This window comes from Dichotomopilus funicola (assembly GCF_033296635.1).
Source record: "Dichotomopilus funicola strain CBS 141.50 unplaced genomic scaffold C8A04scaffold_24, whole genome shotgun sequence".
Classification (NCBI taxonomy): domain Eukaryota; kingdom Fungi; phylum Ascomycota; class Sordariomycetes; order Sordariales; family Chaetomiaceae; genus Dichotomopilus; species Dichotomopilus funicola.
Genome location: NW_026944045.1, coordinates 149,385 through 172,349, shown reverse-complemented (window position 1 = coordinate 172,349; position 22,965 = coordinate 149,385). Strand labels below are relative to the sequence as shown.

The 22,965-nt window shown below is 56.3% G+C and overlaps 7 protein-coding genes across 7 annotated transcripts; 4 read left to right on the top strand and 3 right to left on the bottom strand.

The window, feature by feature from the left end:
• Positions 1-114: 114 nt before the first annotated feature.
• On the top strand, positions 115-2,531 carry C8A04DRAFT_36648 (regulator of chromosome condensation 1/beta-lactamase-inhibitor protein II; the record flags this gene model as incomplete). Its single annotated transcript, XM_062783597.1, has 4 exons — positions 115-160; positions 237-898; positions 972-1,823; positions 2,514-2,531. The coding sequence occupies 4 exons, from the start codon at positions 115-117 to the stop codon at positions 2,529-2,531; spliced, it is 1,578 nt and encodes a 525-aa protein (XP_062637770.1).
• Positions 2,532-5,259: 2,728 nt separating this feature from the next.
• Positions 5,260-8,170, top strand: C8A04DRAFT_36646 (uncharacterized protein; the record flags this gene model as incomplete). The annotated part of the gene is made up of 5 exons (XM_062783596.1): positions 5,260-5,286; positions 5,393-5,478; positions 5,563-6,063; positions 7,426-7,637; positions 7,752-8,170. 5 exons carry the CDS (start codon positions 5,260-5,262, stop codon positions 8,168-8,170), a joined length of 1,245 nt encoding a protein of 414 aa, XP_062637769.1.
• Positions 8,171-8,683: 513 nt separating this feature from the next.
• On the bottom strand, positions 8,684-10,195 carry C8A04DRAFT_36645 (uncharacterized protein; the record flags this gene model as incomplete). The annotated part of the gene is made up of 3 exons (XM_062783595.1): positions 8,684-9,861; positions 9,927-10,093; positions 10,158-10,195. 3 exons carry the CDS (start codon positions 10,193-10,195, stop codon positions 8,684-8,686), a joined length of 1,383 nt encoding a protein of 460 aa, XP_062637768.1.
• Positions 10,196-11,156: 961 nt separating this feature from the next.
• Positions 11,157-11,642, top strand: C8A04DRAFT_11542 (ribosomal protein S8-like protein; the record flags this gene model as incomplete). The annotated part of the gene is made up of 1 exon (XM_062777012.1): positions 11,157-11,642. The coding sequence occupies one exon, from the start codon at positions 11,157-11,159 to the stop codon at positions 11,640-11,642; it is 486 nt and encodes a 161-aa protein (XP_062637767.1).
• An 816-nt stretch (positions 11,643-12,458) lies between these two features.
• Positions 12,459-14,421, bottom strand: C8A04DRAFT_27850 (uncharacterized protein; the record flags this gene model as incomplete). The annotated part of the gene is made up of 2 exons (XM_062780433.1): positions 12,459-14,209; positions 14,328-14,421. 2 exons carry the CDS (start codon positions 14,419-14,421, stop codon positions 12,459-12,461), a joined length of 1,845 nt encoding a protein of 614 aa, XP_062637766.1.
• A 1,758-nt stretch (positions 14,422-16,179) lies between these two features.
• C8A04DRAFT_36642 (homoisocitrate dehydrogenase) lies at positions 16,180-17,377 on the top strand (the record flags this gene model as incomplete). Its single annotated transcript, XM_062783594.1, has 2 exons — positions 16,180-16,204; positions 16,326-17,377. The coding sequence occupies 2 exons, from the start codon at positions 16,180-16,182 to the stop codon at positions 17,375-17,377; spliced, it is 1,077 nt and encodes a 358-aa protein (XP_062637765.1).
• Positions 17,378-18,078: 701 nt separating this feature from the next.
• On the bottom strand, positions 18,079-22,854 carry C8A04DRAFT_36641 (mitochondrial elongation factor g 1-like protein; the record flags this gene model as incomplete). The annotated part of the gene is made up of 10 exons (XM_062783593.1): positions 18,079-18,133; positions 18,203-20,229; positions 20,299-20,402; positions 20,506-20,547; positions 20,939-20,960; positions 21,005-21,095; positions 21,245-22,064; positions 22,133-22,453; positions 22,515-22,749; positions 22,807-22,854. 10 exons carry the CDS (start codon positions 22,852-22,854, stop codon positions 18,079-18,081), a joined length of 3,765 nt encoding a protein of 1,254 aa, XP_062637764.1.
• Positions 22,855-22,965: the final 111 nt, after the last annotated feature.

Genomic DNA, 22,965 nt, shown 5'->3' with positions numbered 1-22,965 from the left:
AAGAGTTGGTGAGTTCCAAAGTAGGGAGGTGGGCTGCGACGGTGAATAAGCGGGTCTGGCGGCAAGAGAGAGACACGAGCCCAAACCTCACAATACACCAGCCATAACTACACCATGAAGGCCAGTATGAGGAGCACAAAATCCAGGGTCCCAAGTGCTGGTCCGTGGCGTACTGAGAAACCTTCATCTTTTCGATCTCAATCTTGCTAATGACTACGTTATCGCGTCTATTACAGGACCCTCGAAACCGAGGAACGAGTCTTTTCAGCAGCGTGATATCAATGGCGAGGACTCCACTTCTTCTGCCAGTGCCCGGCCATCAAAGCGCAAACATCTAAACAATGACGAAAGTGAACCGCGTACAGCGAAGAAGGCGAAAACTGAGCCTCAGAAACGGGACGTCAAACCTTTACACCGCAACCGTGTTCTCGAACCAGCTCTAGCTCCCATCAACCAGGCACCCGCAGATGTTCTTTCCATTCTGGTCTTTGGCAATGGAGATGCTGGTGAACTGGGCCTTGGTACTAAGGTGCAGGAAGCCGCTCGCCCGCGCTTGAACCCGTTTCTCGACCCCGAAAACCCAGCGGCACTCCACATCGTCCAGATCGCGTGTGGTGGTATGCACACAGTTGCGCTGACGCGAGACAATGAGATCGTTACGTGGGGTGTGAATGACAACTGCGCTTTGGGAAGAAACACGGTTTGGGAAGGGGGACTGCGCGACATCGATGGAGACCCTGAGGAGGAGGGTGAACTGAACCCCCTGGAGGCTACCCCGACCCCGATTCCCGCGGACTCTTTCCCTCCGAAAACGAAGTTTGTTCAGGTCGCAGCTGGGGACAGCTGCAGCTTTGCGCTCACGGATACCGGGGATGTGTATGGCTGGGGAACGTTCAAGGTAAGATGCATAAGCTGAAGTCGTCACCGCTCGCTGTATATACCTGTGGTAGACTAATTCCAACGCGCAACAGAACGCCGAAGGGAAGGAAAAGTTCGGTTACGATGAGCATGGACGAGTCGTTCAAATGCAAGCCGCACCGACTCAGATCCACAAGTTACGCAACATCACCCAGCTGGCCTGCGGTGCTAACCATGCTTTGGCCCTCGATGCAAACGGCATCGTTTGGACATGGGGCTGCACCGAACAGAACCAACTCGGCCGCCGTACCTCTGGACGCCACGCTACAGACCCACTTACCCCCGGCGTTGTCAACATCAGAGACATCAAGGTCATGGCCTGCGGGGACTATCACTGCCTGGCTGTCGACAAGAAGGGTCAAGTCTGGGCGTGGGGTCTGAACAGTTTTGGCGAAGCCGGGTACGCCAAAGCCGCCGGCAGCGACGAGGTTATCCTGCCCTTCCCAATGAGGATACCCGGCTTGCGCAGGAAGGGTGTGGTATGCTTGGCCGGCGGCGCTCACCACTCGGCCGCGGTGACGGCCGATGGGCGATGTTTCGTCTGGGGCCGTCTGGACGGTGGGCAACTCGGCATTGCGTTCAGCCCCGAGCAGCTGCAAGACACCAGTCTGATTCGCTACGACGAGCGCAACAAGCCACGTATCTGCCTCCGCCCTACCTCGGTCCCTGGGATTGGAACCGTCGCTCATGTGGCGTGCGGTACTGATCACACCATCTTCATCACCAAGGAAGGCTCGGCGTATGCTACCGGCTTCAACTCCCAGAGCCAGCTTGGCCTGGGAGCTGATGAAGACGATGTCAATGTTGCTCAGTTGATCAAGGGCAAGGCCGTGAAGGATAGGGTCCTCGTATGGGCCGGCGCTGGTGGACAGTTTTCCGTCGTTGCTGCGCGCTCTCCACATCAAGTCAGCCAAAACTAGCCCATTCGCGATGATACCCCGACGGTTACGACTCAATGTATAGTGTATATAATGTATAGATGGCAGAGATGAGAAGGCGCGTTTGTTTCTTATCCGCCTCGAGGCTCTGCGGTCTGGGGTCCTATCGGGAGCCTTACTGTCTAGTCGAACACAGCATGGCTGAGTTCACCCCTGTTGGTATTTGTCGTGCAGGCTGATATAAATCGTCTATCCTTCTGCACCTTTAGGAAATGAGACTCGGCAGCTGCGCTACTTCGATACTTCATACGTGATAGCTCACCGAAACCAGCTCGCTCTTGAGGTTGCTGCTTGGCACCTCGAACAGGCAGTTGGGGCAGTAGTAGGTGACGATCTTCTCGGCGACGCAGCGTGGGCATAGTATGTTTCGTTACGCTTAGCATCCTTATGAACTATTGATTGCCAACTTCTCTTCGGTCACCGATTCACCTGGAGGAAAATGGACTACAAAATCGAGTCCCCGGGATCGAAAAGAGGTGGCAACTGCCCTAAGTTGTTGTGCCGCCTCTCCCTCCGGCTCGTACTCTTCAAAGCCCTGGTCATCGATCCCGATCCTACTGAGGCACACAAACTGGTCCGCTTCGAAAGCTTCCCACAAGGCCCGGAGAGCAGGGTAAAGATCGCTAAAACCGAAGAGTCTCAGCTCGCGCATGGAAGGGGGCAGGTTCGACCTGAGAGCATCTTCTGGCGGTCCTTCGTGTCCGTAGAAGTCAAGGAAGGCTGTCTGGGCTCGTAGAATCTCAAGCACAGTGAATTCTCGAAGAAAGCCAACGTCGCGAAGACGGCTAGGGGGCTGAGGCAGCACAAGGCCGTCGATAGAGAACGATAGTTCCCTGAGAGTGCGGTGCCAGGGCCGAAGAAGGGAAACCGCCTCGTCGAATTCGACCGGGTCGTTTGCTTCTGTTGGTGAGGGGAGCGTGCCTGGTCGTCGTCAGATGTTCACCTTGGCAAGCCCCGACCCTACGGCTCCTAAGAGGTTTCGGAGAGAACCAGCCGTCATGACAGTGTCCAAGAGAATCAGCTCACTGAGGTTGTGGAGCGGAGGCGGATCAGCTAATGTCTTCCGGCCTAAGGACACACAGAACGTGTCGGCAACATAAGTACAATGGTTGCAGTGTAAGATCTGAAGGTTAGAAGCGAGTCGTATGATAGGCGCAAGTCGATCAAGCAGCAAGTCAGCTCCAAAGCTTGCAAAGTACAGCTTCTCAAGTGACTTCAACGTCCAAGGATTTAAGTGAGTAGAAAGGTCGGGTGTCTGGGGAAATCCGGCTCCGGGCAGATCGAAGCCAAAGGTCTTTAGATTCGGCACAAGCCCCATCGATAGCGAGACTAGACATCTTTGTTCGGCCGCCTCCCTGAGGGCAGCTGGTTCCTCATGTTCACTCTCCGAAAGGTGGGAGCGCAAGACCCAAGTCCTTTGCGCAAGGCTGACGCTCAGCGGCGAGGATGGGCGAGGACCTGGGTAAGCCCTTGCCTGCGCATCGTTCGAATGACCGATCTTCAGTTCGAGTGCCTTCAGGCGGAGGTCAGGTCGCGCCAGGAGGGTCCTGATGAGAAGGTAAAGATGGCGCTCCCGGAAAATGATGATATGATGGTACAAGAATGGCTCCGCTGCAACATGGCTCGTCCTGCACGCACGGCTGAAGTTGCGCAAGTCCTGTTGAGCTTCCCAAGTCCAGGTGCACAGGTCGAGTGCTGCCTCATCGACAGTGTTTTGCCGGACAAGACAATGACAGCAGAGATAGCTGCATATTTCTGTCAAGAGCTCGGCGGGAAGGTCGTTCAGCATTAGTGTGGCCGTTGTCTTAATCCTGCGAATGCCTGGTGTTCCAAGAAAGGAAACGGATTCCCAGATCGCAGGCAGTGTATAGGTAGCCGGCCAACCTTGTAATGCCGAAAACGGCGGCGATCAACCAATATTCTCGATTACCACAGCATCAACACGTATTAGCACCGGCCTAAAAGAAGCACTGACATGTCTCTTTTAAGTGTGTTTTCAGAATGAACCGTCCGGTGGACAGTCCGTGGTTGAGCCGCAGATGTTCGGTTGCTATAGGAGAGAGTTGCTGACCTCCCAACACCGAAACTAGGAGATTCTCCGCTATGCCGACAATGGTTACCAAACGGGATATCGCGCCCTAACTATCACACATTCCTTTTCAATCCGAGAAGAAGGTTTCGGCCCTTGCATTACCGGCGTGGGATGTACCTAATTACCAGTGGATACCCATCGCAGCGAGAGGGGTCGCAGCCGCTAACTGCGTCCCGAGTCACACATGAAGACGAGAGGGGTACCTTGACGGCACTTGATGGCGTGCCAGTGGGTTGCAAGCCAAGAGAGGAAAGATACCCTCCTCGTTGCCCCCAATTTTCGTCGCGATTGGGATGCTAGCAAGGTTAGGTGGTTAGGTATCCTCGATGGCCCCGGCCTTAATGCGGAAACGGAGCTTGCTCCCAGCTGATGGAGAGTCTTCACAGCACAGTGTGTTAATGATTAACGAGCGGCCCCGATGTCTCAGGCCCAATCCAAAGTTCGGACTTCCGGGCGAGTCGCAAAGCATTTGTCAGTGTGACTAAGGAAACAACACCGCGACAACTCAAAGGAAGAGGAATGGGTCAAGGGAGACTCGCTGTTGGCGATACCAGGGCCTGCAATGTGCTCTGGAGTTGTCTGACCACGATTGCTGTAATCCCTTACTCAGCGATCAAGCAAACGGAAGGAAGGGAAAGCGGGGCAACCCGGCAGGCCGCCCCCTTGCATGTTCCCACCAGAACGGCCACTGTGCAGGTGTGGCAGGTACGAACAAGCTGACAGAGCGAGCGTCTTCGATTATAGAGATTGTGTAGTGCCGAGAATGGGTCACGGCCATGCCTGGTCTGTTATTTCCGTTTCTCGCAATCTTCCCAGATCGGAATCACCCAAACCGTTTACACTAAGCTCAGCCGGTCGAAGAAGGGAAAAGAGACACACCGTGCGGACACGGCTTCTTGCATCATTGGGGCAACACCCCTGGCGACTCGGCTGCCCCTCCATGCTGGTCTCCGGGGTCGAGGCTCTCGGCCAAAGGCCCCCCTCGTCTGATTGATGTTGGATTATCCGATCATGACGAATGCAACAGAAACGATTGCGACGGAAAGACAACGGGATACCCTGAGACTTGACGCAAAGTGGAGACTGGCAACTGAGGGGCTCGCCAACGAGGCAGGCACGAGCGGCCCGTTGTTTCCAAAGATTCAGAAGGGTATGCCCGTAGTATAAAGTTGGCGGGGAGCCTACCCTCTTGCCCTCGATGGTGCCACCAGACTTTTTCCCCATCCTCAACACAACAGTACCCCGCCCTCTTTCCGATATCGCGAGACTCAATTTCGGTGTTTCTTAACCAGCACATCTCAAACCGCAAACATGGCGCCCAAGATTGCAATTGTCTTTGTACGTTTCCCGCTGCTGTCTTAATGTCTGCTCTCATCCCTCTAGGGTGCTTTAGTCTCCGCCGGGAGGAATTATAGCCAGGGAAGAAGCTAACAGCCCGCGGTAGTACTCGATGTACGGCCACATCCAGAAGCTCGCCGAGGCCGAGAAGGCCGGTATTGAGAAGGCTGGCGGTACCGCCGACCTCTACCAGTATGTTAATATCTTGACACCCGAACGCCGTATTCCAGAACACGGCCCTGTACGGTGGAACCATGTGCTAATTCACTGCAATAGGGTTGCTGAGACGCTCCCGCAAGAGGTTCTTGACAAGATGTACGCCCCGGCCAAGCCGGCCAACATCCCCGTTCTCGAGGACCCGAGCGTGCTCGAGAAGTATGACGCCTTCCTGTTCGGTATCCCTACGCGGTACGGCAACTTCCCCGCTCAGTGGAAGGCCTTCTGGGACAAGAGTGGCAAGCAGTGGGCGTCGGGCGGGTTCTTTGGCAAATATGCCGGTCTTTTCGTCTCCACCGCCGGTCAGGGTGGTGGTCAGGAGTCGACCGCCATCGCCTCGATCAGCACCCTCACTCATCACGGCATAATCTATGTCCCGCTCGGCTACGCCAAGACGTTTGCCCTCCTGACCGACGTCTCTGAGGCCCGTGGCGGCAGCCCCTGGGGCGCCGGCACTTTCGCTGCCAGTGATGGCAGCCGCCAGCCCAGCGCCAAGGAGCTCGAGCTGGCTACCATCCAGGGCGAGGTATTCTACCAGACCGTCGCCAAGGCTTTTGGTGCGTAAATTTGTATCTGGCGGAAGCGGGTGTTCGAGGCGATAGGCGTGGCAGCTAATAGGCAGTCGGAAGGGGGGTTAAAGAAGGGCGCCGGAGCTGCGCCAGGCCAAGCTGCTGCTGCCTCTACTACGGCTACTGCTACTACACGGGGCAAGGAGAAGGAAGAGAAAGCTGCCAAGGGAAAGGAATCCAAAGAAGGACCATGTGGCTTGCCTGTCAAGTGCGTGATATTGTGATAGACAGCAATGCGAGCTTGATTTTGATAAACACAACCGGATGCCTTGTCGTGTTATTCTCGCAGAACTAACCTCAAATGAAGTAGACATGACTCTTTTCCATAAAACTTCAATCGTTGCGAGCAGTTGACGGTCACACCAAGGGAGGTATAAGAATACGTTCCTCGAACGTGAATCACCAACCTTAATGTTTCTAGATCACTTTGGATTGTGGCACAGGACGCATGCCGCAGGGTACTTTTCGGCGGCAGTCTTTGCTATGTTACTTCCTTTTGCTAGCCTTCTTTTCCTCTTCATTCTTTGATTCTTAGTGGAGAGTTACAGTAATCATGAAATTCCCAAAGTGGAAAGAAGACAAAAATAAGAAGACAGGACTATCTTTAATTCTCCTCCCTTCCTATTTCTGAAGCATCTTCATGTAGTCGTTAGCTTTGCACAAAAACAAGGTTTATTTTTTCCCATCAAATCTTATTGCCACTCCCTCAGTGGCCATCAACTCCCTGATTCCCTGACAGGCCCGGATGGGAAGTGGGCAAAGTTGGATCGTGAAATTTTTCTCTAGTCTCCCTGCCGAGGCAATCAAGGGTTAGGGTTATGCTTTGTCACCCCAATCGAGCTTTTCAAGGCTTGCAAGCTCGACTTTCTGAGTTTCTCTCAGTTTCACAACCTGCAAACAACCAAACCAACCAACCTGCAAAATCACCAACACCCAACCATTCAACAAGGAAAAACCAAAACGGCCCACCTCTGGCTTTTCTATAACTCGCCACGGGCATCCATTTTCCGGAAATCTCTACTATGCTCCTCCGCAACGCCCACTCGGACGACAGGGACCCGGACATTTTTCACACCATGACCTCGCACAATCCCGGTGCCGCCGGCCTGCACAATCCTCATGAGACGGGCATAGGAAATAACAGTATCGCCGCCACAAACTATTACGGCAACGGCCATAATACTGATGCTCACACAAACAACACCATGGACGACGTCTGGGGTTCCAACGACGATGGCCACCACCACTACTCCCAACCCTACCCTCACCATCACAACCACACTCAAACTCAACAACCCCAGGCCTATTACCAACCTTCCCCTTACCACTCCCACCCCCAACCCCCCTTGGTAAGCGACATCCCCCGCCTATCCGCAGCACACTCCAACGCGGGCTACCGCGACGGCATCACGCTCGCCAAGGCGCGCACAGCACAGCAAGGGTTTGACGAAGGTTACGGGCTGGGCGCGACGGTGGGGGCGCGCGCGGGCCAGTTGCTGGGGGTTCTGGAAGGGTTGGCGGCTGCGGTTGGGTTGCATTCGCTTTCGAGGGGGCAGAGGCCTCGGAGTCAGGGGAAGAGGATGGGGGGGCAGAATGGGGGAGGGAGTGGAAGAAGGCATACGGTGTCTGGGTTGGGAGGGCAAGGGGTGGTTAAGGGCGAGGAAGGGGAGGAGGAGGAAGAGAGTGAGGAGGAAGAGGAGGCACGGCGGATTAGTGACTTGTTGAGTGAAGCACGGCGGGAACTTAGCGTGGTGGGGGTTTTTGATAGGCAATACTGGGCGGACGATGGAACGTGGCGGTACGAGGTCAGCGCTCCGAACGGGAGCAGCAACAATGGCTATTACCGAGGCCTGGAGGAAGGTGGGCTAGTCGTTTTTGCGGATGTGGCTGAGGCGCACCCGTTGCTACGCAAGTGGGACGGGATCGTGAGAGCCGAGGCCGCGCGGTACGGGGTCGACTGGGAGATTTTGAAGGACGATATGGGCAGCGACGGGAGGAGGGAAACGGGTGATGAGGAGAGGGAGCGAGAAGCGAGGGTGAGGAGGGATAGGAGTGGGGCGCAGTCGGCCGCGAGGGAGCGCGAGGCGTTGGCGTGGTGAGGATGGGATGGCTACGAGTACGGACGCGTTACTGGGCGCTGGTCGTTCAGAGAATTCTGGCTGGCCGAGATTGATGTGTTTGGTTTGTGTCCAGCCAACATTGGACATCGCACTTCCTTTGGTCGCAGCGGATGGTGGTTAAGGCCCATGCAAAAACCGAGACAACAATTCGGAACAGCTGGACGACATTTCCCCATCAGATTGCTGTTGCGGAGGCGGCCGTAGGGTACTGATGCTAGGGAATCGAGACCCAATGTCTCAAACAAAAAGCCGCCACGACGGGGATCGTAGCGGGTGTGTGTATTGCATTGCATGTATGAAAGTCATGATACAAAGGGTCATCAAAAAGGGGATCTTGATAGGAAACAAAACTACACTGCGAAGTTCTTTGCTCTACGCTCACAAAATCCAAGTGCATCCCGCAATGTCCCCAGAACTTATCAGTCACTTGACTAAGAAAAGTAATCATCATCCGCATACCCGAAAAAGAAGGGGCAGCACGAGTCCACTCACTCAACCCAGCTTCTTCTCAATCTTCTTAAACATGCCTGTCACGCCCCGCTCCAACCTCCCAGCCCTCTCTTCCAACTTTCCCCTGACCTCTTGTTTCGGCTGGTACTGGGTTTCAGACCCATAAAATTGTTGATGAACCGAGTAGTCGTTTTGACCCGGTGCATGTCCCAGCTGTGCATGTCCCGGTCCAAGCCCTGGCGTCCCAGGGGGCGGGCCGACGCCGACTAGCCCAGCTGCTGGAGGGGTGGGTGTGTGGGTGATGCCGGAGGTGTAAGGGGCATGCACGTGTGAGGGAAATGTGCCGACGTTGAAAGGGCTTGCGAGCCCGGGGCTAGCCAGCGGGGTGCCTACACCCCCGTGCGCCGGCATGGTTGCGGCGCGGGAGAGGCCTTGGTGTGCAGGTGGGTATTGAGATATGCTGGCCGCTTGCCCACCGAGAGAACCGAACCCCTGGGGCGCAAAGCCCGGCGAGGTTACGCTGTGCTGAGGCGGACCTGGGAAACTAGGCGCGCCGGGCGGGTGTTGAAGGTTTGGGGGCGGGATGCCGGGACTCAAGGGGCCGAGGCCGCTGGGTACGAGGCCGGGCGAGAAGGGGGTAGCGGCGTCGTAAGCGAGAGTCTGATGGAGGGGGTTGGCAATGCCGTCCTCGGGAGGCGGGGTCTTCTCGCGATGGCGGATTTCTTCGGGCGCGGGGGGTGCAGCTGGGTTGTAGGCGATTGGCGTAAATTGTTGGGCGGGTGGCGATGTCGTGTCTCCTGTGCTGTTGACGGCCGACACGGGGGGTCCTGGGAAGGACGGAACCCCGGAAGTGCTACCGCCTTGGAGACCGGCCGGTGTCCCCTGAACGGAATCGGAGATGGCGGCTTGCTCGAGCTTCTGCACAACCGAACTCATTTCGGTGGCCTGCGCAACCTGGCGAGGCGGCGGCGGGCCAGGTTCGTCGAGAACCTCGCATTGCCCGTGGGGGAGCACGCGCCTAATCCCGTTGACAAATTGCACCGCATCCTGGGGCATCCAGAAGTAGATATCGAGCGAGTGCAATTTGTAGTGGTACTTGTTCTGGTTGTGGGGGTCGTAGGTGGGCAGATGCCACTCATCGTTTCCCTCGACCTCGCCCACGGTGAGGGTTACAAGGCAGGTATGCTTGTACGAGTAGCGAAGATGGACTCGGTCGAGATCTGGTGTCGACATCTTGGATCAGCGCTAACCTTTCTCCTCAGCCCAGCAATGCAAGTATGCTTACAGCCATCGAAAGCATCTTGATCTTCCGTCCCCGCCTTGTTGGCAACCTCCACCCGAGCCCGTCCCTGGTTCGCATCCTCGAAAAGATACACATAGGAACCTTTGTCGAAGCGGTGGTGGGGCGGATTATTGTCTGGCGGTCCATAGAAGTAGTGGATATCCCCGTAGCTTTCAAGAGTGTTAGACAGACTGCAGGCGTTTGGGTTAGAGCATTGTGGGAAAATGGACTCACAGTGTAGCTACATTTTCCTCTCCCGGCCGGGCGGCCATTTTTGCGACGGGTTTCTCTAGCTGAAAGGAAGTGTGAGGGGGGCTGTAGCAAGCTGGAGGAGGGGCACGAAAAGTGAGCAACCAGAGAAATCACAACAGCGCTCAAGCTTCCACAGATAGAGACGGGGCGGGCAAACAACTGGGAGCTGGGTGAAATCGAACCCAAGGGCAACGATGATGAGGGAAGGAAAGAAAATCGCGACAGGAGAAATCACGGAATCAAAAATACAGCGACAGCTTCAGGAGCATGTGTGACCGGCATGCTTGGATTGTCACTTGGGTTCCGGGCGTGCCCCGCGTTGCCAATGGAACACCGGCATCAAATCAGCTCTCGCAAAACCCTGGTGATCCGGCCCAATTCTGGCCATTGAGCCGGTTCGAGAGCTCTCTGACAACGGTGGTGGCATGGAGTGTCCGCGAAGCGGGCGCTTAAAGGTGGGATGAGAGTGAACCAATAGAATGGCCGAGTTGGCTGGAGAAGTCCAGATGAGATGGAAATGGTTTGTAGCTCTCTGATGCAGGCACGGCGGGGTCATCAGCGACAAGAAGCACGGGCCCTCTTTGTCACAGGGCCCCGCATCCCTGTAAGAAGCCGTCAGTTACGGGCCTGGCCAAAATTTCGCGAAAGAATCCGAATTGTGCTGTGAAGCCACCGCAGGAGGCCGACCGAAATCATCCACGAGCGAAATTCAGGACCCGACAACGGCCAACTACATCGAGAAATAAGAAAGGGCAGCCCGGAGTACTCAACAATTTAGTTACTGCCGGGACTTCCTCACGTTAATCAGCTTCGACTTCGATCGACCACGACTCAACAATCCCAAAGCGGAAGCCGACGACCTCTGGCCCTCGAGGCCGTTGTCTCTGGGATAACAAAAACACAAGACTTCCCAATTACAAACCGACCCAATTTCTCCGGTGACCTTCGAGAAGCGAAGCATACAACCAAAACACCGCCAAAATGGGCATCGCCAGCGTCGCCAATGCCTGCATCCACCTCCAAAACGTAACCCGCGCCCGCATCGGGTTGACCTCAATCCCCAACACCAAATACAACCTCCGGCTCACCCTCGCGATGCACCGGGCGGGCCTAATCGCATCCATCACACGCGGCGGGCCAACACCACCGCCGCCCGAAGCCATGCTTGCGACCGAGACCGAGCCCCTGACGACCGCCAACGTTGCCCAAGCCCGCCTCTGGATCGGGCTCAAATACTGGGAAAATAAGCCCGTGATCAGCAAAATCCAACCCATCAGCAAGCCGAGCCGGGCTGTCACGGCTACATTACCACAGCTATCCAAGGTTGCGCGTGGGTACGGGGTTGGCCCGCTCAAGGGGCTCAGGCTGGGCGAAACACTGTTCATAAGCACGGATCGTGGTGTGTTGGAAATCCGTGAGGCGATAGAAAAGAGGGTGGGCGGGCTGGTGCTCTGCCGGGCTTCATGAGCTTACAGCAGGGGGGCTGTGTTTGGCGATGCGGTTACATGTACAAGAATAAGCAGTTTGGAAATGGGCGGTGTTGGACGAGGGGAGGGCATCTTTCCCCTCGGCCCCAAAGGGGGAGTCGTGTGTCGACAAGACGGGCGGAACAACGGGAAGTACTGGATGGTTCGGACGAGGCGAAATGTAGATTTTATGTACGATCCAGATCAGGGGAGCTTGACCGCTAGGTGTGTCGGAAACGACGGAAGGTCTGCAAAGTACAGGCCTGACAAATCTCGCCGAATCAGGCAGTTTGGCAGTACGGGCTTTGCACATAGAGTTTATGAATCAATGTATCATATCATATCCGTCGAAAACCCCTTGCAAATGGCACAGAAATATCAGTATGAGTATGCAATTACCTGAGTCCCCCAAACGCTCTAAACGCCTGCCTGGTGGCCAAACTATTCTACCCTACATAGATCCCGTCACCAACTCCTCAACCCTCCCACGGCCGGCGGCCTTCCAACAATCACAAAAAGCAAACCGATTTCTTTTCCCACCAGGTATCATGAACACATATGTCTCCCCTTCTTCCCGGTCCTTCTTGTTTCCCAACATCTACTCCAACAACTAATGCTATCTCTCCTTACCACCGAGTGGACTCGAAGAAAAATGGTTGAACCAAAATAGTCAATAAGAAAAAAAGGGGAAGAAAATGCTAAGATTAAAACAAATAGAGTGGGGGGTTAAATGGTGGAAATCAGCCTGCCACTGGCGGCTTCACGAAAAATTCTTCTTTTATTTGTCAACAGCGATGATAGGGGCATGCGCGACGTTTTATGCGGCAGCCGGCTTCTCGTCGTCGCCGGCCTCGGCCTTCTCTTCGGTTGGGATCTCGCCATCGGCAACGCCCGGCTCCTCGCTCTCGACAACCTCATCGTCAGCCTCAACAGAAGCAACAACCACCTCCTCCACCGCCTCACTCTGCTCCACAACTGGCGCCATCTCGTGAGTAGAGGTAGACGAGCCCGCCAGGTCCGTCTCAGCAGCTAGGGAAACCTCACCCTCAACCGCCGTGGCCACACCAATCGCCTCGTCCGCAGTAGTGGCGTGCTCAGCCTCTGCAGCAACACGATTCGCGGTCGGGGCTTGGGATGATAACCTCGCGGCCGAGGTGGCGGCTGTCTTCTTGACAGCGGGCTTCCTCGCCGCGGCCACGTTAGTCGCGCCATTCCGCCTCGGGGGGCTGGTAGGATGATGGTGGTGAACAACCTTCCCGGTAGTCTTGGACGCTGATGCCGCGGTCGGCCGCATCATGCGCGCTAGGAAACCTTGGTCAACCTCCTTCTCCCTCTTCGGAGGGTGGTCCTTGGCAGGTTGCTTTGGGGGGGGGCCGAGACTAGGCCGGGTCGAGGACGACCGCTTAGCCGCTGTTGAGCCCTGGCGAGCGAGACCCCGCGTGGTAGAGGCGGCGCGGGTCGAACCGCTGTCGGCCGTTGAGCCGCTCGCCCGGCTAGCCGGACGACCGTGGGCATCGCTTGCGCGGGGCGAGGTTTGGCGCGAGGCGTTCACTTTCGAGCCGGAGGATGCGGTATGGGTCGTCAAACCTGGGGGCAGCTTGACGGGGCGCGTAGGCGATTTGACCTTCGGCTTCACAAAGCCGGTGTGGGCGGGTGAGGACTGAAGCGGGGGTGGCTTCCGAGCGGACGAGGGGCCAGCCCTGTTAGTCGAAGCCGCTCTCGGGGTAGTGTGTTTCTCGGCGGGAGTTATCCTCCTGTCGGGCGTGTTTTTGCTTGCGATGGCATGTGTTGTCACTGTCGCCGGGGGAGTCCGGGGGCCCCTGGGCGACTTTTCTGGCTTAACCGTCGTCTTGTTTGCAGGCGCAACTGCGAGGGGCTTTGGTGCTGGCTTAGCTGCGCGCGGAAGAGGCTTGTTGGCCTCAGCTCCCTTCTTCGTCGTCACTTTTGGTGCCTCTTTATCACTTGCCGCTGGCTTCGATGGCTCTGGTTTAGGAGCCTCGGCAACGAGCACAGGAACCTTCTCCGTTTCCTTCTTCGTCTCCTTCGCTGTCTCCTTCACGGCCTCCTTTGCCGTCTCCTTCTTGTTCTTCTCTTTCTCCTTCTCTTCCTCTGGCTCCGGCTCTTTTTCCTTTGCCTTCTCCTTCTCCTTCTCCTCTACTTTCTCTTCCACTTTCTCTTCTGGGCTGTTAACTTCCAACTTTTTCGGTTCCACCGGCACAACCGGCGTGGGCTCGGGCTTCACGGTATCAACAGCCGGGGTGGGCGATGTGCTTGCGCTACTCGCAGGGTTGGATCGTGGAGTGTCTACCCGGGAAGATTGTAGGAAAGGGTTCGCTGAGACAAGACCAAGCTGTCCCGGTGACTTGGCTGGGGCGTCGAACGGATTCGGCTTCTCTACCCCAGTAATAGGGGTGCCGACGTGGCTGGCGCTGTGGTCGCCGCTGTTCTTGCGTGCAGAAGAGATCGAATCTTGGCTTCCTTCGCGTGTAAGGCCCATCCTACCGTCCTTTTCAATCGCTACGAAGCTCGTCCGAATCTTGGAGAGAGGCCGGGGGGAGTCGCCGGAGACTAGAAAGCATTGTTAGCCCATGCGCGGGGAAAGTAATGCGCGCGCACGCATAGCAGCTGGGACACAGCACTGCTATGCAAGCACCGCAACGTCTTCCCGGAAAGGCAAGCGCCTTACCGTTTGGAAGGATGCCAGGCGACCTGCCTCTGCCCGGGGGACTCGTCTCGCCCTTCTGCTCGAACATGGCGCGAAGGTTCTTGACGGCGCTCATGGTTCCGGCTGTGGGCAAAGCACCCTAAGCCTCGGAGAGAGTTATGTACGTGTTTGAATAGGTAGCGATGTGAGGTTGGAGCTCGCTTGAATGTTTCTTCGCGACACAAGTCTGTCACGTCAAGACGCGCAGCTTGTGAGGGGATGTTGCGATGATATGGGAAGCCAACCCTGAGGCGGGAGGTGGCCGGTGGCCGGTGGCGGTGGTCTGTGTCAAGCTCGGGCTGGTGCTGCGCGTCGCTAGTTGAAACCGCGCCCCTTTTTGGGTATCGCGCCTGTGGCAGCGGGTTGAGGCTTGGTGCCTTTCTTGAGCTCCAAACAGCCAATGGCAGGCGAACTCGTGTGAGATGCGTTCGGCTTAGAGCTGACAAGGTGAACAACGACAGCGAGTCGGATCGTGGTGCGCGAGCGCAAAGGACAGATTTAGATTTGCGACAGAGACACTGGATCGAGGAGGAGGGGGGCAATGAGCAAGAAAGAGTGGCGGGCGGCCAAACGCGCTGCCATGGAGCCACCCGACAAAAATGAGCGCGCGTGTCTCAAATTAGAGGAACAATTTGGGCATGGGGCCAGACGAACGCGAGCCAGGGCCCAGGGGTTTGCTGCGGGGCCTCTCCGGGCCTGCAGTGGCCCTTTCCCTCTCAGGCGAGCCCGAAGGTGCAACCCCCCGAGGCCGCGGATGAAGCAGGATGCGCTGTTATGCGCACCCACTGGTTGCGAATTGGATTTGACGGAAGGAGAGCGGCCGGCTTGAAAAAGAAGCTTGGAGCTGCGAGCTGCGTTTCAGAAGTCCGGCAGACCCACGATGCAAATAGGTCTTGGCAACACCGGGAGCTTCTCATCTCTGGAAGTGGAAGTTGGGATGAAAGAGCCAGCGCCCTGGATATGGCCCACATTTCCGTCGCGCGATCTTTTGCTTCCCGCACTTCCCTGTCAATGACACAATCTCAACACGAAGGCTTCGCGAATGAGAAGGAGTTGTTGTCTTTCAAACGGGACAAACGCAGATGAACGTTCTACAGCGGCCATCGGTCTCGTTACAAAAGGCGGGCAAATATTGGGAAATTGCACCGGCGTGGGCCGTTTCCGATCCCGAGGTTGCCGGCCGTATGATAAAATCAAACAGAGAAGTTGTCCTCTTGCCCGAATCAGCCACGTTTCTGCGATCGACTACTTTCCGAATGTACCTACCTTGGTAAGTATCCAGGTAGGTAACATGTAAGTCAAAATCAAACAACCGGACAACACAAGAGCGTCCGGTCCCCCGTGCCATCAGATGGAACGGATTACGGAACCCAAGTTCGGACAAATATCCGCGACGGTACCAGCTTCGCGGCGCTGTTGAGGCCAACCTAGGAAACAAACCCTTGAGGGTCATGTGATTGTTGCCGCATGAAACCCACAGGCTTGGGTTCCTTTACATAACTATTAGTGTGCTTAACAAAGGACGGTGGGAGGGTTGGTAAAGAAGTTGTGCCTTCTCTTTCATAATTAAATTCTAGAGAAAAACAGATGGCCATTTCCATACGACACAAAGCAACCTAGATGGATGCAACCTGATGAAGCAGGAGCCGTGCACGCAACGGCCTCCCCCACACAAAACCTCCCACCGTGCCACCCTTGTTCCGGAAGGAACCGACTCCCGCGGATCACTTCATTGGAGAACCGAGCTCTCCGATTCCGGGGGAGGTTTTTGACGCTTGAAAAAGTTTCAACACCACGACAAGAAGTTTTCGTCGACGCCAATTGATTCACGACCATGGCTGCCCGGACTCTCAGGATTGGTATGCAAATTCAAGGGCTCGGTCCCGTTGTAAAGATTTCCAGCGTTTGGACCATTTTCGTGTTTTGCACCCTTTCAAGCTCCCGTAACGATCCCGCCTAACTCTCTTGCCCCTCCTGCAGGCCTTATCCCCGGCGATGGTATCGGCAAGGAGGTCATCCCAGCTGGGCGGCGCCTTCTTGAGGCGCTCCCTGCCTCACTTGGCCTAAAGTTTGAGTTCGTCGACCTCGAGGCGGGTTGGGAGACCTTTCAGCAGCAAGGCGTGGCCCTGCCAGACAAGACCGTGACAGTGCTGAAGAACGAATGCGATGGCGCGCTTTTTGGCGCTGTCAGCTCCCCCACGAGTGCCGTCAAGGGCTATTCGTCCCCCATCGTTGCTCTGCGCAAGAGGCTAGACCTGTACGCCAACGTGCGGCCTGTCAAGACCGTCGTCTCGGCTCCCAAGCCCATCGATATGGTCATTGTCCGCGAGAACACCGAGGACTTGTACGTTAAGGAGGAAACCACGCGCGACACCCCCGAGGGCAAGGTCGCCGAGGCCATCAAGCGTATCTCGCAGCGAGCCAGTGGCCGCATCGCCAACATCGCCGGCGAGATTGCGCTGCGCCGCCAAAAGATCCGCGCCACGGGCAGCCCCAGCATCCATCGCGGCCCACTGGTCACCATCACCCACAAGTCCAATGTGCTCTCCCAAACCGACGGCCTGTTCCGCTCTACGGCTCGCGAGGTCCTGACCGCTTCCCCCTTCCGTGACGCCGAAGTCGCTGTTGAGGAGCAGATCGTCGACTCGATGGTATACAAGCTGTTCCGTCAGCCGGAGGCCTACGACGTCATCGTTGCGCCCAACCTGTACGGTGACATCCTCTCTGATGGCGCGGCCGCGCTGGTCGGTTCGTTGGGCCTAGTGCCCAGCGCCAACGTGGGCGAGGACTTTGCTATCGGCGAGCCCTGTCACGGCAGCGCGCCCGACATTCAGGGCCAGGGCATTTCCAACCCGATCGCCACGCTGCGTAGCGCCGCGCTGATGCTTGAGTTTCTCAACGAGGAGGCCGCGGCGGCCAAGATCTACGAGGCGGTTGACGGGAACCTCTCGGAGGGCAAATTCCTTAGCCCAGATCTGGGCGGCACGGCCAAGACCGAGGAGGTGCTGCAGGATGTCCTCTGCCGGCTGTAAAGGAGATGATTCGGGCTTAGTTGACTAGGTGCTGGAGTTATACCCCGTAGCATTAGGTTATTTGCATTCCCCATGTGGGGGGGAAGAATAAATAAAACGGAACGAGACAGATAAAAAACTAACGATGAGCACAAAATAGTACCCAGCCATGACAATGAGGTGTCAATGTGTACCAGCCAGTGTGGAGAGAAGCGATGGTATCTTGTTGCTCTATCACAAACGCTGCCCAGAATTAACAAACAAACAAACGAATCCCACTCCAGCGTTCCTCATCATATATCATACATCACCACATACAAGGTGCATCTATGCAGCTGGCACCGCGAGCTAACAATACAAGCCACCGCCATCGTCTAGCATGCGTGCGGACATCTCGGCCGCAGGCGGCTTAGCCATCTCCCTGCCGTGATCTATCCCATATGGCATAACCGTATATCCTGATCCTTTTGTTACCCTCATTTTTCCGTTTTCCCCATACAGATCATCATTGCGGGGTTGACGCAGTTCTGCTTCAATACGAGACGGGTCGCGTCAACCTTCCGCTTTTTGCTCTTCCCCTTCTTTAATTGACGGTCTTGACTCGTCACACTCAAAGACCCACCGGTTTTCTCTATCACCTGGGTGCAAAGTGACATGTATCCTGGCCTATTAACAAGCCCAGGACGAAGCAAGGCAGAAATCCCCTCCTAGCGAGAAGTACCTTATTTGTTTCTCTTGGCTTCAAGCTCCTTTTCATACTGAGCAACCAGCTCCTTCCTGCAGTTGTGAAAAAAAATTAGGGTTAGCACGGGTTTCAAGTCAAAATAGGGGGTAAGAGAGGCATACTGTAGATGTGGTGGCGCGGGAGCATAATGGCTGAATTCCATGCTAAACTCGCCCTTGCCTTGGGTCGCCGCGCGCAAGTGGGTGCTGAAGCCAAACATGGCGTTGAGGCTGCAGTCGGCAATCATGGTGAACTCCTCGGAGCCGGACTCGGTGTCGACGATGGAACCGCGCTTGTTCATGAGCATCAGCACGTTACCCTGGAATTCAAGCGGCGCGGTGATGGTTGTCTTCATCAGCGGCTCCAGCACGGCACCGCCGGCGTCGGGGAACGCCTTGCGGAACGCCATCTGAGTCGCCAAGCTGAAGGCGTAATCGCTCGAATCGGTGACGTGGGTCGCGCCGTCGGACACGGCCAAGGTGGCGCCGATGACCTTGTGCCCGAGAAGAGGGCCCTTGTTGCAGGCCTCATCGAAACCCTTGGAGCAAGCGGAAATGTACTTGTCCGGGATGCTGCCACCAACGACATGGTTCTCAAAGCTATTCGCCTCGGCGTTCTCGGCGTTCGGCTCGATCCAGCCGACCACGCGGGCGTAGTCACCGGGACCGCCGGTCTGGCGACGGAGCAAGAAATCAAATTCCGCCTTGCGGCTGATGGTCTCGCGATAGGCGACGCGTGGCTTGCCGGTCTCGCAGTCAACCTTGTACTCACGGCGCAGGCGCTCAACGTAGATTTCCAGGTGGAGTTCGCCCATGCCGCTGATAATGGTTTCCTCGGACTCCTCGTCGACGTGCAGGCGGAAAGTGGGGTCCTCGCGCATGAAGCGATTCATGGCCTTGGAGAAGTTGTCGGCATCGCTACTGCGCTTGGGTTTGATGCTCAGCGACATGACGGCGTCGGGTACGTACATGGAGCTCATGCCGTAAGGAAGGCGGCCGTCAGTGAATGTGTCACCGGAGGCGCAGTCGACACCGAAGACGGCGCAGATTTCTCCAGCACCGATCTCGCTAACGTCTTCCATCTCGTTGGAGTGCATGCGCACGATACGAGGGATGCGGACCTTCTTGTCGTTCCGCGCGTTGAAGAGATACTGCCCCTTCCGCAAGGTGCCTTGGTACACACGGATGTACGTAAGCTGGCCGTACGGGTTCTCTTCAAGCTTGAAGGCCAGGCCGACAAATGGGAGCGAGCCGTAGGGCATAAGCTTGACTGGTTGCTCGCCCTTGGTCCGATCAAGGGCCGTGTTCTCGACGTTTCCAGGGTTTGGAAGGTAGTCGCAGACAGCGTCCAACATGGGCTGGACGGACTTGTCAGCGAGGGCAGAGCCCATCAACACTGGTGTGAACTTGAGGGCAATGGTCGCCCGGCGGATGGCTGCCTTGATCTGCTCCGGTGTAGGAGTCTTTTCGTCCAAAAACATCTCGGCCATCTCGTCGTCGACATCAGCGAGCTTCTCAATCAGTTCCTGCCTCTTCTCCTCCGCTAGTTCCTTGAGGTTGTCGGGGATCGTGTTGGAAATCTTGACGTTGATACCCCTCTGGCCGTCGTTGCGGATCGCCTTCATATTGATCAAATCGACCACACCTTCAAACTCCTTTTCTGAGCCAATGGGAATCTGTACAGCAGCAGCAGGGATCTTGAGCTTCGAATTGATCATCTCGACCGCTTTGAAGGGGTTGGCGCCCATACGGTCCATCTTGTTGACGAAGCTGATACGGGGAACGTTGTACCGCTTCATTTGCCGATCAACTGTTATAGTCTGACTCTGCACACCGCTGACGGCGCAGAGGACCATGACGGCACCGTCTAGCACTCGCATGGCGCGTTCGACCTCAATGGTAAAGTCGATATGGCCGGGCGTGTCAATTAGGTTGAAGTGGTACGTCTCCTCGACGCCGTTCTCGACCTTCTTCCAGTCGGCAAAGGTGGCGGCGGATTGAATGGTGATACCTCTCTCCCTCTCCAGTTCCATGGAGTCCATCTTGGCCCCAACACCGTCACGTCCCCTTACTTCGTGGATCGCTTTCGTACGGCCGGTGTAGAAGAGGATACGTTCGCTCACAGTAGTCTTGCCGCTGTCGATGTGTGCCTGTTGTGCTGCTCAGTCTCCTCGTCCAGCTCCTAGAACCGAACTGGCCCATTCACTAGGCCTACGTACTGCAATGCCAATGTTTCGGACCATGGAAAGCTTCTTGGATTCCTCGGGTGTCATGCGGGCGGCGGCGGCTTCGGGTGTCATGTTCGCAGCAGCGAGCTCTTTGGCTTGCTTCAACCTGGACGAGGATGTGCCGTGTCAGTCAGTGTCGTATATTCCAATCTGCAACATCTGGACGATAGACGAAATAACTAAACATGCAAAACCTACGCTTCTGCAGCAGCGTCCGAGGCCCTGGACACAGGGGTCCTACTAAAGTAACGGAGGCCACTCAACCTAGAGCTATAATACGGTGCTGAATTTAGGGACGAAGACGACGAGGCCAATATGGCCGCACGCCCCGCCAAACTGGCAAAGCGAGCAGCTCCGGCATAGCTGCCGCCGCTGGTTTTCAGCGCGCCCGCAGCCCGTATCACCCTCATCATGAACGGACTCGAATAAGGAATGGCGGGTGAAAAAAAAGGGTGGTTCCAAAAAAGAGGAACCATCCGAACATTCGCCGGCCTGAGATTGTTCGCATGGAGTTTGGTGCTCGGCCCGCGAAATTTTAATGTGGGTCCGATCTCAGGCACAACGAACCCTGTCGCGGGACCGCGAGGTGCTTGGGTGCGCAACCTGCCACAGGGTGCCGTCAAGAAGATACCATGTACTGTACAGATTGCCATCTTGATACCAACTTGAATCCTTGATCACGTCGCCCCATATACACCAAAAGTTTGAAAAATACAATCCTTTCAACGAAACTAGCCTTTAAGTCCGAAACCCGGATATTTACAGTAAAAAGCAACAACGCCCACCATCTATCCCATCAACGTCTTGAGAGAGCGAGAACGAAATTCCTCCCTTCATATCCCGTAAATACCCTGATTAGATCATAGATAAATGGGCTCGTTATATGTATGTACAAATTAAAGTAAGGTATGATTAGAAAGCATAAAACAGCCCAGACCCAAGCGCTGCCAACGCCATAGAGGTGCCGATAACCACGATCTGCGCCATCCCCCAAGAGACAGGCATGCCGACCGCCCCGTTTTCCCTGGCGACGCCCTCCATGAAACCCGGGCTAGCCGCGTACGCAGGCGTGGTAACGGACGGAACCTGGGTGACCTCGCTCTGTCCAGGGGCGACGGTCGCGGACGGGATCGGCGCGCTCATGCTGGGGAAGGGAACAATGTTGCTGTCGGTAGAGTTGAAGTCGGTCGCAGCAATACCGACTTGGTTGTTGACGAGATCATAGACGACGTAGGCAGAGCGGAGGAAGGTGTCCCCAAGCAGGTAAGGAGCGGAGGTGAAATTTTGGATCCCGAACTGGCACACTTCCTGGCCCGCGTAGGGGCCCGAGGTGAAAGTCGGAGCGCGGCCTGAGGTCAGGTCGAGAACCAGCTCGTCCATTGTGACATTGATACGAGGGCCGTTGGGGCCGGCGAAGCCAAAGGAGAAGTAGCCCTTGCTGTTTTGCATCGCGCAGGGCAACACGGCCGCGCCAAGTTGGTCCGAGTAGATTGCGCCGACTTCGGTCCAGGTTTGGCGGGCTAGATCGGTGGGGAGGTAGGAAAGGGTCGTGCCGGAGTCAAGGACGACAGGAATCGGGAATTCGCGGGAAGTGAGCGTGTCCCGGCCCGAGGCACTGTGGCCGCCTAGCGAAGTCAGGGCGACCATGAATGCTGAGAAAATATCCTTTTGCGTCGGGTAAATCTCGATTCTCGTCAGGTCGCCCTTGTACTTTTCTGTGTCGATGCCTCCAAAGAGAATACTCCCCGAGCTGGCGTCTGGTGGAACGGGTTAGCCTAACAGACAAACCGACAAACACCGCCAAACCGCCGTGGTAAAGACTTACCCAGATCATTCAGCCACAAGCTGTATGCGACGGAGTTGATCAGGCCTTCGTCGACCATACTGACTGGCAAGTTGGGGTAAACGGACGAAAGCGACTGGGTGGTCCCAACGATAGCCTCGTTCACGGCATAGCCGACGCCGACTAGGCCGTACGAGATATCCGTACGCTTGCCGAGGCCCATCGTCACGTTCTTCAAGGTGGCACCGCCAATCTCAAAGACGTCAGTGAAATAGTCGCCCTTGGAAGAGCTCCCATCCACGTACTCAATGTCGAACTGGCCCTTCCCCACGACCTTGAAGGAGTTTGACCGCGCGGGGTCGACTAGTAGCATGTTAGTGGACTTTCCTTCTCCAGAGCGAGGCGAGCCAAGACCAAGACTCACAAGTTCCTAACGAGCAGCCCTCGGTGCCGGCCTGCCTGCACACCTGTGCCTCGGAATCCGGAACCCAAATGTCGCTGCTCCCGGTGTCGAGCTGCAGCGTTAGGTCCTGGCCCGGCGTCCCTAATCTGCACGTGGCGAAGTATCCTCCTCTCGCCTGCTCGTTCGTGACAACCTCTTCAAAGGTGCCGCCGTCGCGCCTCCCCAGTCTTCGGAACTCCTCGCGCCGTTGCGTCCGCTGAATGTCCCATTGAACCACACCATTCCCGGTTCCGGATGACGTCGATGCCTGTACTGCGCCAGCGGCAAGCGCGCTGAGCGCTACCGCATTGTGACTCCTCATGTTGTCGTAGTGTGATGTTCAACCGCCGTAATTGTAACCGCAACCGCAACACAAAACGGAAAACTGTCGATGAGCGGGATCCGGGGGAAAAACGAGTGCCCGGAAAGCGGG